This window comes from Megalobrama amblycephala, linkage group LG15 (assembly GCF_018812025.1).
Source record: "Megalobrama amblycephala isolate DHTTF-2021 linkage group LG15, ASM1881202v1, whole genome shotgun sequence".
NCBI classification, from domain to species: Eukaryota; Metazoa; Chordata; class Actinopteri; order Cypriniformes; family Xenocyprididae; genus Megalobrama; species Megalobrama amblycephala.
In genome coordinates this window covers 6,579,042-6,592,368 of record NC_063058.1, presented here as the reverse complement: position 1 = coordinate 6,592,368, position 13,327 = coordinate 6,579,042, and the positions used below count along the sequence as shown (strand labels likewise).

Genomic DNA, 13,327 nt, shown 5'->3' with positions numbered 1-13,327 from the left:
TTTATATATTTTTGAGCTTTGAGTTATGGATATGCCTGATAAAGGTCATGGGACCGTTGCGATAAATAAAAAAGAGATTTTGATACTTTTTGATAAGCATTGATAGTGTGCGGAACTTCCTTTTTATTTATTTATTTGTGGGGTTTTTTTGGGGGGGGGTATTTTTTTTAAATCTTGGGTTAAATAACTTAACTAAATAGCTTCATAATCACTTTCATGCCATCTATTAAATTACATACCATGCACATTTAATCACATACCATGCACATATTAATATAAGCATCAAACTTTGATTGGCAAGCTGAATGACTGCTACAGAATGACAGAGGTGTAGTTATCTTGGGCACATTAATACTTTTTAATTTCTCCAGTAGGTGGCAGCATCACATCTCAGGAAATGACATGCGGCACACTGCAGCAAAGTCGTTTGACCAGGATATCAAAACAAGAGCAATGCTAATCAACAAAAAACACCCAGATTACTGTGAAAAGTACACATATTTATGTAAGTGCAGGAGGCTTTTGAAATTGGTTGTTGTTGAGAGGGCAAACACGTGGTCCAACAGGACAGTACAGAGACCGTGTAGAGACAGTGGAGGTTGCCTGCTGTTTGCAGGGGAGGCAGATGGTACAAGCAATTGCAGAAGTGAAAACCACATAAACAGGATGAGGGAATGAAAATGAGGATTGAAGTCCCCAATAATACATGGAAACTGTCTCACAAATTCTCAATTTCTCACAGTCATGTTCTGGAATGCATCTGTGTTTACGTGTTGTTTACGTGCCTCTGACATTAAAGTGTTTGGACAATCATGATGCAGCCCACTGCACATGCACATCTCTATTATAAGACCCCTCTCATCAGACCACCCGAACATTGAGAGCTGAAAAAACAAACATCAAAGAGGGTTGAAGAGAGATGAATAATCCAGGATGAGAAGAGATGCTCATTGTTTAATTTATTGTAATTTATTGCAGTTGTCTAGGAAGCAATACAAAAATAAAAAGTCCTCATCTGAATCTGGCAAGTGCAAAGTACAAGAGCTCATTTTGATTCCAATGTATTTCACAATAGCTCTCTCAGATTCGGAGAGGCATGAAGAATCATTTAAAGAGGCTGAGAGACTGATGATTTTTAAGCCTTTAGCGCTTAAAGTATGGGGTTCCGTTTGTGCCAAAAAAGTGTTGACCACTTTGTACAAGACAATTTTCTGTTGTTGCTTTTGTTTTATTAGTGTTGTCCTTTCTGTTGTCCAATTGTATCTTTCTCCCCGTTTCATGCTTTATACTGTAAATTACTGCTCTCAGTGACAGTTTTGCAGCACATTTTACAGATATCCAGGTAAACCAATGATGTTTAGATTTTTTCACTAAGTTTTCTCACCATCTTTCTAAAACTCTGAATATTCTTAAAAAGCACAAAGACAAAACCTAAGGACCACAGATTCATTCAAGTTTATAGAACAGAAAACAGATAAATGCATCTTATGTACAATTTATAAATGTATTATACAAAGCAGTCAGCAGTTTTTGGCACAAATGTAACTCCATACTAAACAAGCACTTTTACTACATTTATCATTGCTGTTGCATTCTTGCAATGATTCTGTGGTGTTTCCATTGGCTCTCAAGGACAAACCTAAAACTAGATCTACTAAACTAGATCTTTACATTTTATGAAGAAAATATGACTGATGCTTTCCCATCCAAATTCACTGCTAGGATGTTCTGTGTGGCTGCCAGGACATTGCTATGCAATTTATAAGGAGCTCAATACAGTTGAATGAAAAAGTATAGGAACGAATGCAGTGTGTTTCCTTTTGGAGTATCAGTGAATGTTTGAACCTTTTGTAATAGTTGTGTTTGAGTCCCTCATTTGTCCTCAGTGTAAAAAGATGGATCTCAAAATCATACAGTCACTGCTGGACAGTATTAAATAAAAAATAACATGCATCTTGTATGATCTCTTATTTTGTTAAAATTATTCACATTTTCACAGATTCTGCAAGTGCCTCCCATATTTTTTCATGCAACTGTATGTGCTTTGCGGTCACATTTACTGTTGTTCAACAAATTTTTGCAGTCATTTTATACATTAATACAGTTATTTTAATTCAAATCAAAACTATGCGATCAGGAATTTTGTGTGAGGGCAAGAGATTTCACCACACAGATTTTGACCAACAGAAAGCAATTTGGTTTATTAGTGAGTGTATGAAGCACAACTACACATCACTACACTTTTGACAGTAGACCATTTTCATGAATTAAATTTCACCCAAATTTTGTTAATGTGATTGCACCTTTAGTATAGAGCTTCGCAAAAATAACATTCAGGAAAAAAATAGGCTAAATCATTTACTTATTTGTTCCCTCAATTTACTAAATCCTGCGCACGATTTAGCAAATCGAGGTAATGAAATATTAAATCGTGCTCACAATTTAGTAAATTAAGGGAACGACTTAGTAAAGCCTTCATGGATTCAGAGTTTAGAAAAATCAGAGTTCGTAAATATCATGGACTAATCCGACTGCTGTTTATTAGGATGTCCTACTAACATTATACTAAGTTTAAGGAGAGGGTTTTGCTCATCTGGTTCAAACCAGTAAACTGTATGATTAGCTATGTGATGCATTGGTTGATTTTGATGGTTGCAAATACTTTGTTATGGGTCTTTGAGGGGCTAATATGTTATTAACCAATTGCTAGGATGTTCTGGGTGATGGCCAGGGCATTGTTATGTAGTTAATCAAGTACAGTATTCTGACTAGTTAGCACATAGCGGCTAGGGTTTTGTGGGTGGTCACTAGGGCACTGCTATGCAGTTGCAAAGGTCTTGTAAGAATATTATTATGTGTTGCTAGTGTGTTCTGGATGGTTGCTAGGGTGCTGATTCAGTTAACTCAAAAACAAAGTTGTTTTGAGGGGTAGTGATTCATACGTGTACATATACGTTTTGCTATGTTTTTTGCAAAGTCTTAAATGGTCAACAGCATATTGCTATTGAAATGCATTGGTGTTCTGGGTCATTGCTAGGGTGTTGCTACAGTAGGTGATTTCTATGGTGCATGGATGTTTGCTAGGTAGTAGCAACTTCCAAGACTCTATGATCTGTCTTTAGTCTGTATAGTCCATTTTATTGTTCACAGCTGCATAATTTGAGATATCACTCATATGCGATGAACAAATGTTGTGGGCCAAGTCATATGGTGAAGATTTATACTTGGCGTGACAAGTAGTTCAAATCACTAGCTCTAAATATGAGCAGTGTAGTAATAGTGATGCTTGACTTAGCTAATTAGTGTAAGTTTCAATATGCATCAGTGCAGTGTGGCAGATATCATTCATATTCATTCTAACACAGTCGAAATGTTTGTGTGTGTGCGCAACATATTGTATGATTAATTCTTTTTTTGCTGGTCTCAGCAGATGTCTCTGTCATTTGTCAGTCACGTTTGAGGTGTCAGCACTAACCTGAATGGATATTGATTTCTTATACTTTTTTTCTCAGCTCTGTCAGGCTCTTTTTCAGTGTGGGAACCTGTGTAGGATATGTGACATTTCTGCCAGGACCAAATAGACTGCACTGGAACTCACCTGCCTAGACATGACAAGTAAAGTCAGCATCTCCAAAGGTCTGAAAAAACATGTCAGTCTGGCTGACTGGACCCTGAATCACACAAGCCCATAATATTTCAAACAGCTTTACTGTGTTCATGGTGCTCATGGGGTTTGTGATATCAGCAGCATGAATGAATGACTTTTAATGAGACTAACTGGCTTTTGGCTGGCTGGACTGACCATTACACTGCTTTGCTGTGCAGGAAGTTAAAATCATTAGTGTCTAACCACTGCAGTTCTAATAGACCTTAATTTGTGCAGCCTTAAAGCACACAGGAAACAACAAGATTGAAGTAGACTCTGAAACCCAACCCAGTCGCTTGAGAAAATGCAACTATTTTACAAAGTGGAAATTTTATATGAATTTCTACAATTAGATTCAAATGAAAATGTACATTTTTATTTTTTAAAGTAAGCATGCAGGTCCACCGGTATGAAAACAAATGAATGTCTCTGGAAGTTAATGTGAAACCAGACTTCACTTACCCCAATGGAACACATATGTACATGTGTTGTCTTAATCGTTCCCTATCCCCTAAATAGAAATGTAGAAAATACATGTAGAAAATATAACCCGAATTCTGGAAATGTTGGGCAGTAAAGATGGGCAGAACTGTGAATGAGTGCAGAAAAAGATTGTGGAATACTTTAAAAACAATGTTCCTCAAATGCTTGCAAATCTAATCATCTAAAGTGCATAACATCATCAAAAGATTCAGAGAAACAAGGGTGAAGACCTTTATTGGATGCCTGTGGTTTTCCGGCCCTCAGACACAGCATCACTCATCGGCATGATTGTGTCAATGACATTACTAAATGGGCCCAGGAATACTTCCAGAAATCACTGTCGGTAAACACAATCCGCTGTTCCATCTGCAGATGCCAACTAAAATTCTATCATGCAAAAAGGAAGCCATATGTGAACATGGTCCAGAAGCACCGTTGTGTCCTGTGGACCAAGGCTCATTTAATTTGGACTGTTTCAAAGTGGAAAAGTGTTCTATGGTCAGACGAGTCCACATTTGACATTCTTGTTGGAAATCATGGACGCCGTGTCCTCCGGGCTAAAGAGGAGGGAGACCTTTCAGCGTGTTATCAGCATTCAGTTCAAAAGCCAGCATCTCTGATGGTATAGTGGTGCATAAGTGCATACGTTATGGGCAGCTTGCATATTTTGGAAGGCACTATGAATGCTGAAAGGTATATAAAGGTGTTAAAGCAACATATGCTCCCCTCCAGTTGACATCTATTTCAGGGAAGGCCTTGTGTATTTCAGCAGGACAATGCAAAACCACATACTGCAGCTATTACAACAGCATGTTGTCCGGGTGCTGAATTGGCCTGCCTGCAGTCAAGAACCTTTATAGAGAATATTTGGTGCATCATTAAATGAAAAGTACATCAAAGACCACCACAAACTCTTCAGCAGCTAGAAACCTATATCAGGCAAAAATGAGACCAAATTCCAATACCAAAACTCCAGAAACTCATAACCTCAATGCCCAGACGTCTTCAAACTGTTTTGAAAAGCAGAGGAGATGCTACACCATGGTAAACATGCCCCTGTCCCAACTATTTTGAGACCTGTAGCAGGCATCAAGTTTGAAATTAGCTCATTTTGTGCATAAAATTGTAAAACTTCTCCCTTTAAACATTTGTTATGTTATCTATGTTCTATTGTGAATAAAACATTGGCTCATGTGATTTGATTTGATTTTATTAAATTTCTAAAATGTCCCAACATTTCCGGAATTGGGGGTTGTAGTAAATGTGTAAAAAAAAAAGTGACTGATTTTAGCCACAGCTTCAGTGTCTTTTTATAATGTGGGGGCAGGACGCTTTAGATTCTAGAGAGTATTTGATTGGACAGAAAATCTGATGAGAAGCTAAAGTCCAGAGTGATGTCATCAAAATCATTGATCCATATATCAAGTGAGAGACTGTTATCTTTGAACTCTTATATCTTCTAAATACAAATTTCGTCATTGTTTTAGAGCACACTAGCTTATAGATAACAGTAAGGCTAACATATTTATACTAAAAGCCAAAAAACTTACATTTTGATTTCATGTGGACTTGAAGACCTCAATGTATCGTCAGGAGTGGTGGGTATTAATTTTGTTTTGTCTGCATATGTTTTTTGATTCTCAAATTGATAGCACCCATTGACTTCTATCATATGAATCACAGAGGACCATGGCTTCAGCTAAAATCTTCTTTACTGTTCTACTAAAGAAAAAAGTCAACTACATCTTGGATGGCCTTAGGGTGAGTAAATTAACAGCAAATTTTCATTTTTGGGTGAACCGACAGACGGCGACAGACGGCAAGAAACACTTTGTTGGGTTTTGTTGGATCAGTGTGTTACCTCTGTCGGAGTCTGTTAGAGCTTGTTTTCGCCAACCGAACATGTTGAATCAGAATTAGAATGTCTGAGAAGTGATGTGCTGTAATCTGACTGTCGCCGTTGGTCTGCGTCTGTCAGTGCAGTGTGAATTGGCCTTTAGACATAGTAGTCCAGTGCTGCGGCTACACAATGTCATGTTTTAAGACAGCATCTGTATTGCAAACCCCTCCATGCTGCTGTTGTTGTTGTTTGGTGAAGTCATACCAATGCAACACCATAGAAACCAATGCAGATATTCTGAAAAACTGAACACATGGGACACACAAATCAAATCTGAACTGTTTTGATACAAAGTGGACAGTCAACTATTAAAGGGTTAGTCATTAATTACTCATCCTCATATCGTTCCAAACCCATAAGACCTTTGTTCATCTTCAGAACACAAATTAAGATATTTTTGATAAAATCCAATAGTTTTTTTTTTTATCCTCAATAGAAAGCAATGAAATTGCCACATTCAAGGTCCAGAAAAGTAGAAAAAACATTGTTAAAATCTGGACCTTGAATGTGGCAATTTCATTGCTTTCTATTGAGGATAAAAAAAAAAACTATTGTATTTCATCAAAAATATCTTAATTTGTGTTCCAAAGATGAATAAAGGTCTTGCGGGTTTGGAACGACATGAGGGTGAGTAATTAATGACATTTTCTGGGTGAACTAACCCTTTAAGAGCAGATTCCAATCTGATTTACAAATAATCAGATTGGACTGATAGTGTGAACGTAGTCTCAGCCTCAGACGTCATGCCCACGGACCGGTGGCTGAACATCTGATGCATATGGAACACTTAACTGGAAACACAGATGTGTGTTGCGTTCTTTAATGGTCCGACTGGAAACAAATGCCGTGACGCCAAACCCCCTCATGGAAGAAAAACAGCTCTGACAATAAGCGCTTACCAGGATCAACTAAACTGCTATTATTTGATGACAGACGGCAGCGGTTGCAGTTAAATCATAATTTGCGTTCGAAAGAAAAAAGTCATCTACATCTTGTGCCTGGGGGTAAGCAGATAAACATCAAATTTTCATTTTTGGGTGAACTATCCCTTTAACTGGAAACACAGATGTGTGTTGCGTTCTTTAATGGTCCGACTGGAAACAAATGCCGTGACGCCAAACCCCCTCATGGAAGAAAAACAGCTCTGACAATAAGCGCTTACCAGGATCAACTAAACTGGATTTTTAAATGAATGTGAAGTTCGTGGCTCCATTGTTGCAGTAAACTTGCATAGCATTCTTAAATGAATAATTTATCAGATGCACACCGGTCTGTTATAGTATAGAGACATCAACTTTACATTTTCACGCATGACGCAGAACAAAACGCACTGTGATTGGTTGTGTTACATGTCAGTCAAACGTCCTTTTGGGTGGTTCTTGACCAATGAAAGCTGCAATAAAGTCCAGACCTTCTGCCATCTAGTGTGAACTAGTGTGAATGTAGCCATTGGGTTCTTAAAGGGTTAGTTCACCCAAAAATAAAAATAATTTAATGAATTACTCACCCTCATGTCGTTCTACACCCGTCAGACCTTCGTTCATCTTCAGAACACAAATTAAGATATTGTTGATGAAATCGATGGCTCAGTGAGACCTATGTAGACAGCAATGCCTGTCAAACTCTCGAGGTCCATAAAGGTACTAAAAACAGTACCAGTGGTTCTATCTTAATATTATAAAGCAACGAGAATACTTTTTGTGCACCAAAAAAACAAAATAATGACAATATTAAGTGATGGCCAATTTCAAAACACTGCTTCATGAAGCTTCTGAGCTTTATGAATCTTTTGTTTCGAATTAGTGATTCGGCTAAACTGCTGAAATCACATGACTTTGGCACTCCAATAGGTTGTTTGCAATCATGTGGTTCTGGTGACGCGCGAAATTCCGGTGGAGGGCAAGCAGTGAAAATTAGAATGGAAGAGATGGGGAAAAGTCCTTTCTTTGCTGGTTTAGAAAGGTATAAACAGAAAATCACAACATATGTTGCACGCGATCCTTATGTTATGAAGAGGAATGACTTTTCTGCTGAATTAAAAGACTTTCCTGCCATCGAGGAGGCAGATATAGAGGATGTGAAGCTGCCATCACGCCGTGTTCAGTTCTAGTCTGGGTTTGTTTATATCGCGCTGCCTTTCTACTAGTGAAGTTAGAGCAGTATTTTGATTTTCTGTCGTGATTGTGAAAAATGTCGCCATTGTAGGTCATTTATGCTGAATCGAGAATTGTAATAGGAACTCACGATATCGTTTGTGGAAAAAAAAAAAAAAAAAGGACGGTAATACAATTTTCGCCTTGGTTGAGAAGGTGAGGGAAGACGACTAGCAAATGTAATAATGTCACTAATGTTAAATAAACCCACTGCCTTTCACTCAAAATAATCACATACTTTGCTGAGTTTTGTATTTGGTTTTTGTCTAATAATTAACATTATGTTTTAGAGTATGATCACTCCCCTGACAGCAACATAGTGTGGCCCAGATCTGGCCCACATCTGGTATACAGTATGTGGATTATACACGGACCAGATGTGGGCCGGATCTGGGCCGACACTATGTTGCTGTCGGATCGGCTTGTGAATGATTATAACTTGCACACAGCCACTTCAAAACTGTTCACGAGCTTCTATGGGTTTGATTTTGGTTGTCATTTGTTGAAATAAATACAAAAATACAGCGTGTCTGTGTCCTGAACGTGACCCTCCGATTCTCCTCCGTAGTCATATGGGAAAGTGAATATTTACAAAAACAACATTAAAACTAGTTACATTTACACGCTTCCAACAAAGAAATGCATCGACTTTTGTCAACTTGTTAAACATTTATTTTATTTGGACATTTTCTACCATACGATGGCTGAAGCAGCAGCGCGTGACACTGTTCTCATGGTAACCAGATCAACGTTGTGAACAGAAAACTACAAAACTGAAGTGAAATACCAAATTATAATTAAATAGGATAAAATATCTTCTCCTCCCTGCAAACAATAGCATGAAGAATGTGAATATTTAACCAAGTCAAAAAGGTAAGCAGGTATCCATATTCATTTAAGTATCAGCAGACGCAAAACGCTATAAAAGGCGACAACTTTTAAAGTTAAAAAACGAAATAAGTTATAAAAAACTGTATAAGCTATGTATACGATATAAACACCTTCTGGGTTCTCGATTTTATCGATTTGAGCAACCATAAACGACGCAAAACATGCAAATTTTGAGTTTTTGATAGGATTCCTATATAGAAACATCACTCCCTGCCCTCCAGACTCATTCGCGCTGCTGTGTGACATCATGTGCAAACAACCTATTCACTGATTCGATTCGTAAAGCTCCGAAGCAGTGTTTTGAAATCGGCCCATATAGATATTGCTGAAGTCTTTATTTATTTTTTTTTATTTTTTTTGTGCACAAAAAGTATTCTTGTCTCTTAAGATAGAACCACCAGTTCACATGAACTGTTTCAAATATGTTTTTAGTACTTTATGGACCTTGAGAGTTTGAATGGCTTTGCTCTCAATAGAGGCCTCACTGAGCCATCGGATTTCATCAACAATATCTTCATTTGTGTTCCAAAGATGAACGAAGGTCTTACAGGTGTAGAACGACATGAGGGTGAGTAATAAATGACATTATTTTCATTTTTTTGGGTGAACTAACCTTTTAATTATACCTTTCATCATTTATTACAGTAAAACTAATGTAATTAGTAATAACCACCAATGTCATCAGAAAAAAAGGATAAACAAAATGACTGAAATATTCTTCCATTCACAGGTGCTTAGTGAGACTGGTGCATTCTTATTGTTGCTTTTTTAAAAGGGTCAAGTGTGGAATCTGTGGATGCCCCCTTAGATTATTTGAAAAAGATCATGTACTATGATTTCACAGCACATAACTGCTGTAACTGAGGTATTTTGGCATAAAATAAATTACCATGTTACCATACTTAAATTCTCTTACAACATGGGGCATATATTATATTAAAATGATAATTTCTGCATTCCATTTCCCTGGTTATGTCATTGACACGAGTCACGACCCCCCTTGAATTTCGTCACTCACAAATCGAATTAGTCAATTCGATTGCCTCAAAAACAAAAAAGGAGCAGAATGCACAGGAAACGTGTTTTAAAAAGTTGAACTGTTTTTAACTTGACAGCGCGTCTTTAAATCGCACCGCTGTCGCTAGGAATAAAGAGAAGGACGCTACTTTACAGCCGTCCGTCTGACGCATGTGTACATGTGTCCACCAATTATAAAATAGCGCATACAGAACGCAACAACACGTCCTGTGAGAACGCCCCCCAGAACGCGGGTCATTCTATCGAGCCACTGAAGGGTGTCCATCCATCCTCTTACACTACGTAACCATGACAACAGCCCCGGATGGTGGAGCGCGAGGGTAGACAGGTGTTGGGTTGCGCAGAGGAGAGACACCTACGCGATCGCTTCATACTTTCCCATGTATCCTGCCTTCATCTTCTGTCCGCGAGGATCTCTATCGGGAAACACCATGGTGCATCATTCTGGATCCATACAGTCCTTCAAGCAGCAGAAGGGTCAGTGCGAGCGCTGTTTTTGCGGGGGTTTGTTTGTGATAACGTGTTTTGGGGGAAAGTGCGGCTCTGGGCTGCTGTACTTCATGTCCCGGTTTGAAGATGCTTTCATGATATGATCAACTTCATGATTAAGTGTTTGGCGCATATCCGTTTCTTACTGGATGCCACTGGAATAATATCGTTGTCGTGAATAGACTAGATCACGAGTGAAACAGTTATTTTGCTTATTCGCATTTGGCATAGGAGAAGTTAATATTTATATAATTTAATATATGATGATGATTTTAGTCTTTTTTTTATTGTCCTTGTTTGATCCCATATTTGTAAGGAGTTAAATTCTATTAGTAGATTAATAGATCAGGGATATCTTTCTGATATCTCTCTGATTTTGGTATCATAGCTATACTCGTCTGTGATGTTCGACCGACAACAACAACCTCTAATGTAACTTCTCTGGATTTATTTCTGGCATTTGAGTTTTGTTTGCATTGCAATGGATGCTGGTCCACTCGTGTTCTCATAGCTGCAGTTTTGGTGATCAGTAACATGAACCTTAGAATAATAATAAAAAAAAATACATTTACTGGAACATTTGGACTCTGGGTTATGGGAAAACACTTTCCATTGATCTTTCTTGCTCTTGTTTAATGGGGTCGCAACACACTAAATGGTCATCTGGCTATTAAATCACACTGTGTTGAAAATTGCTGCTCTCAGGGTGATTCTGACAGAATTGGTGATTTAATTACAGTGAGATGGACAAAAAAGAGAGCCAGTTTTGCAGGGTTTAGTAGCTGGCAATGGGATGAAAAGGACAACAACTTTAGTGCACTGTTGTGATATTAGAGGCTTACATTGCACTTTGTTTTGATGAAGTGCGTTTGATTCTTGTATAGAAGATATTAGATACAGTAACACTAACAGATATGATTCCAGAATGAGGTCAGTGTAAACAACAGCACTTGAAGAAATATCTCAGTAAAATTTCATTAGTAATATTACAAGATGTTATTACAGAGGCTGAAATGAGAGATCGAAACGACTTTAAGAGAACTGAATTGTAACTAGTAGTCTTTGTATTTAAGTGTAGATTGTTCACAGCTCTCTATGTCCATCCCAGTCGGTTGATCTAGCCTATTTTGTATCAATCTTCAGCTGCAGTTTAGCTTAGAGAACCAAAATACTGCCTTGTTTCTGTCCCATTTCCCAGTTAGCAGTGGATAATACAATTAAGAATGAATATATTGGTCAAATATTTTGGTCACATATATATATATATATTTTTTATGGAAATGCAATTTATAAACAATTAAACAAAATAATAATGATAACAATACTACTACTACAACTTATAATAAGACGGATAAGAGGAAGTAGAAGCAAAGTTTTCAGTGTATATGTGTGGCCATATCACACATTTGAAGAATTTCTTTTTTTCAGGAAAATTACTATTATTACTATTCTGGATATATTTTTTTTTTTACCTCTCTATATAATTACTAGATATAAAAGCACAGTTAATCCAGATATTATGCAATAATTCTTGAGGTGATTCACTCAACCTGATTACTTTTCTCCAGTTTGCTGATGGCAGAAATGTGCTATTGGGAAAGCTTTATAGGGCTAGTAACAGCAACTAAGGACCTAGAGGAGGATCAATTCCACACCGCAGAGGACGCACTTTATTAAAGGACTAGTTCAACCAAAAAGGAAAATTCCGTCATTAATTACTCACCCTCATGTCGTTTCACACCCGTAAGACCTTCGTTCATCTTCAGAACACAAATTAAGATATTTTTGATAAAAATCAGATGGCTCAGTGAAGCTTTGAAGCTTTACGAATCTTTTGTTTTGAATCAGTGGTTCGGAGCGTGTATCATGCTGCCAAAGTCACGCCCCCCAGTGGTGAACTATTGACATTTCAAAACACTTATGATGTAAGGAACCCTCGTTTACTGAAATCACATGACTTTGGCAGTTTGATACACGCTCTGAACCACTGATTCGAAACAAAAGATTTGTAAATCTTCGAAGCTTCATGAAGCAGTTTTGAAATCGCCCATCACTAGGTATTGTTGAATAAAGTCGTTATTTTGTTTTTTTTTGCCGCACAAAAAGTATTCTCGTCACTTTAAACATAAGGTTGAACACTGTATACATAACTGTTTTAAATATGTCTTTATAGTTTCTGGGCATCTGAATGTTAAAGGTGCCCTAAGAATTAAAATTGAATTTATATTGGTATAGTTAAATAACAAGAGTTCAGTACATGGAAATGACATACAGTGAGTCTCAAACTCCATTGTTTCCTCCTTCTTATGTAAATCTCATTTGTTTAAAAGACCTCCGAAGAACACGCGGATCTCAACATAACACAGACTGTTACGTAACAGTCGGGGTGTACTCTCCCAATATTTGCATATGCCAGCCCATGTTCAAGGAATTACACAAGGGCAGCCAGTATTAACGTCTGGATCTGTGCACAGCTGAATCATCAGACTAGGTAAGCAAGCAAGAACAATAGCAAAAAATGGCAGATGGAGCAATAATAACTGACATGATCTATGATAACATGATATTTTTAGTGATATTTGTAAACTATCTTTCTAAATGTTTCGTTAGCATGTTGCTATTGTACTGTTAAATGTGGTTAAAGTTACCATCGTTTCTTATATTCACGGAGACAAGAGCTGTGTTACGTTTGCGCTATACAAAGCACACGACGAGGAGATAAAGTTA

At 37.5% G+C, this 13,327-nt stretch overlaps 1 protein-coding gene across 5 annotated transcripts in view; it reads left to right on the top strand.

The window, feature by feature from the left end:
* The first annotated feature begins 5,591 nt into the window (after positions 1 to 5,591).
* The window catches only part of ano3 (anoctamin 3), a 137,171-nt gene continuing 129,435 nt past the window's right edge, over positions 5,592 to 13,327 (top strand). For 2 of the 5 annotated variants that reach the window (XM_048158282.1, XM_048158284.1), the window contains exons 1-2: positions 5,592 to 5,727; positions 5,813 to 5,890. Coding sequence is in view for 1 of the 5 variants with exons in the window: in XM_048158279.1 (XP_048014236.1) it covers positions 10,492 to 10,588 (97 nt within the window). In the remaining 4 variants the exon portion in view is untranslated. Of the gene's footprint in view, positions 5,891 to 10,136; positions 10,589 to 13,327 lie in introns of those variants that run through there. The other 3 variants (XM_048158281.1, XM_048158283.1, XM_048158279.1) reach the window with 2 other exon arrangements.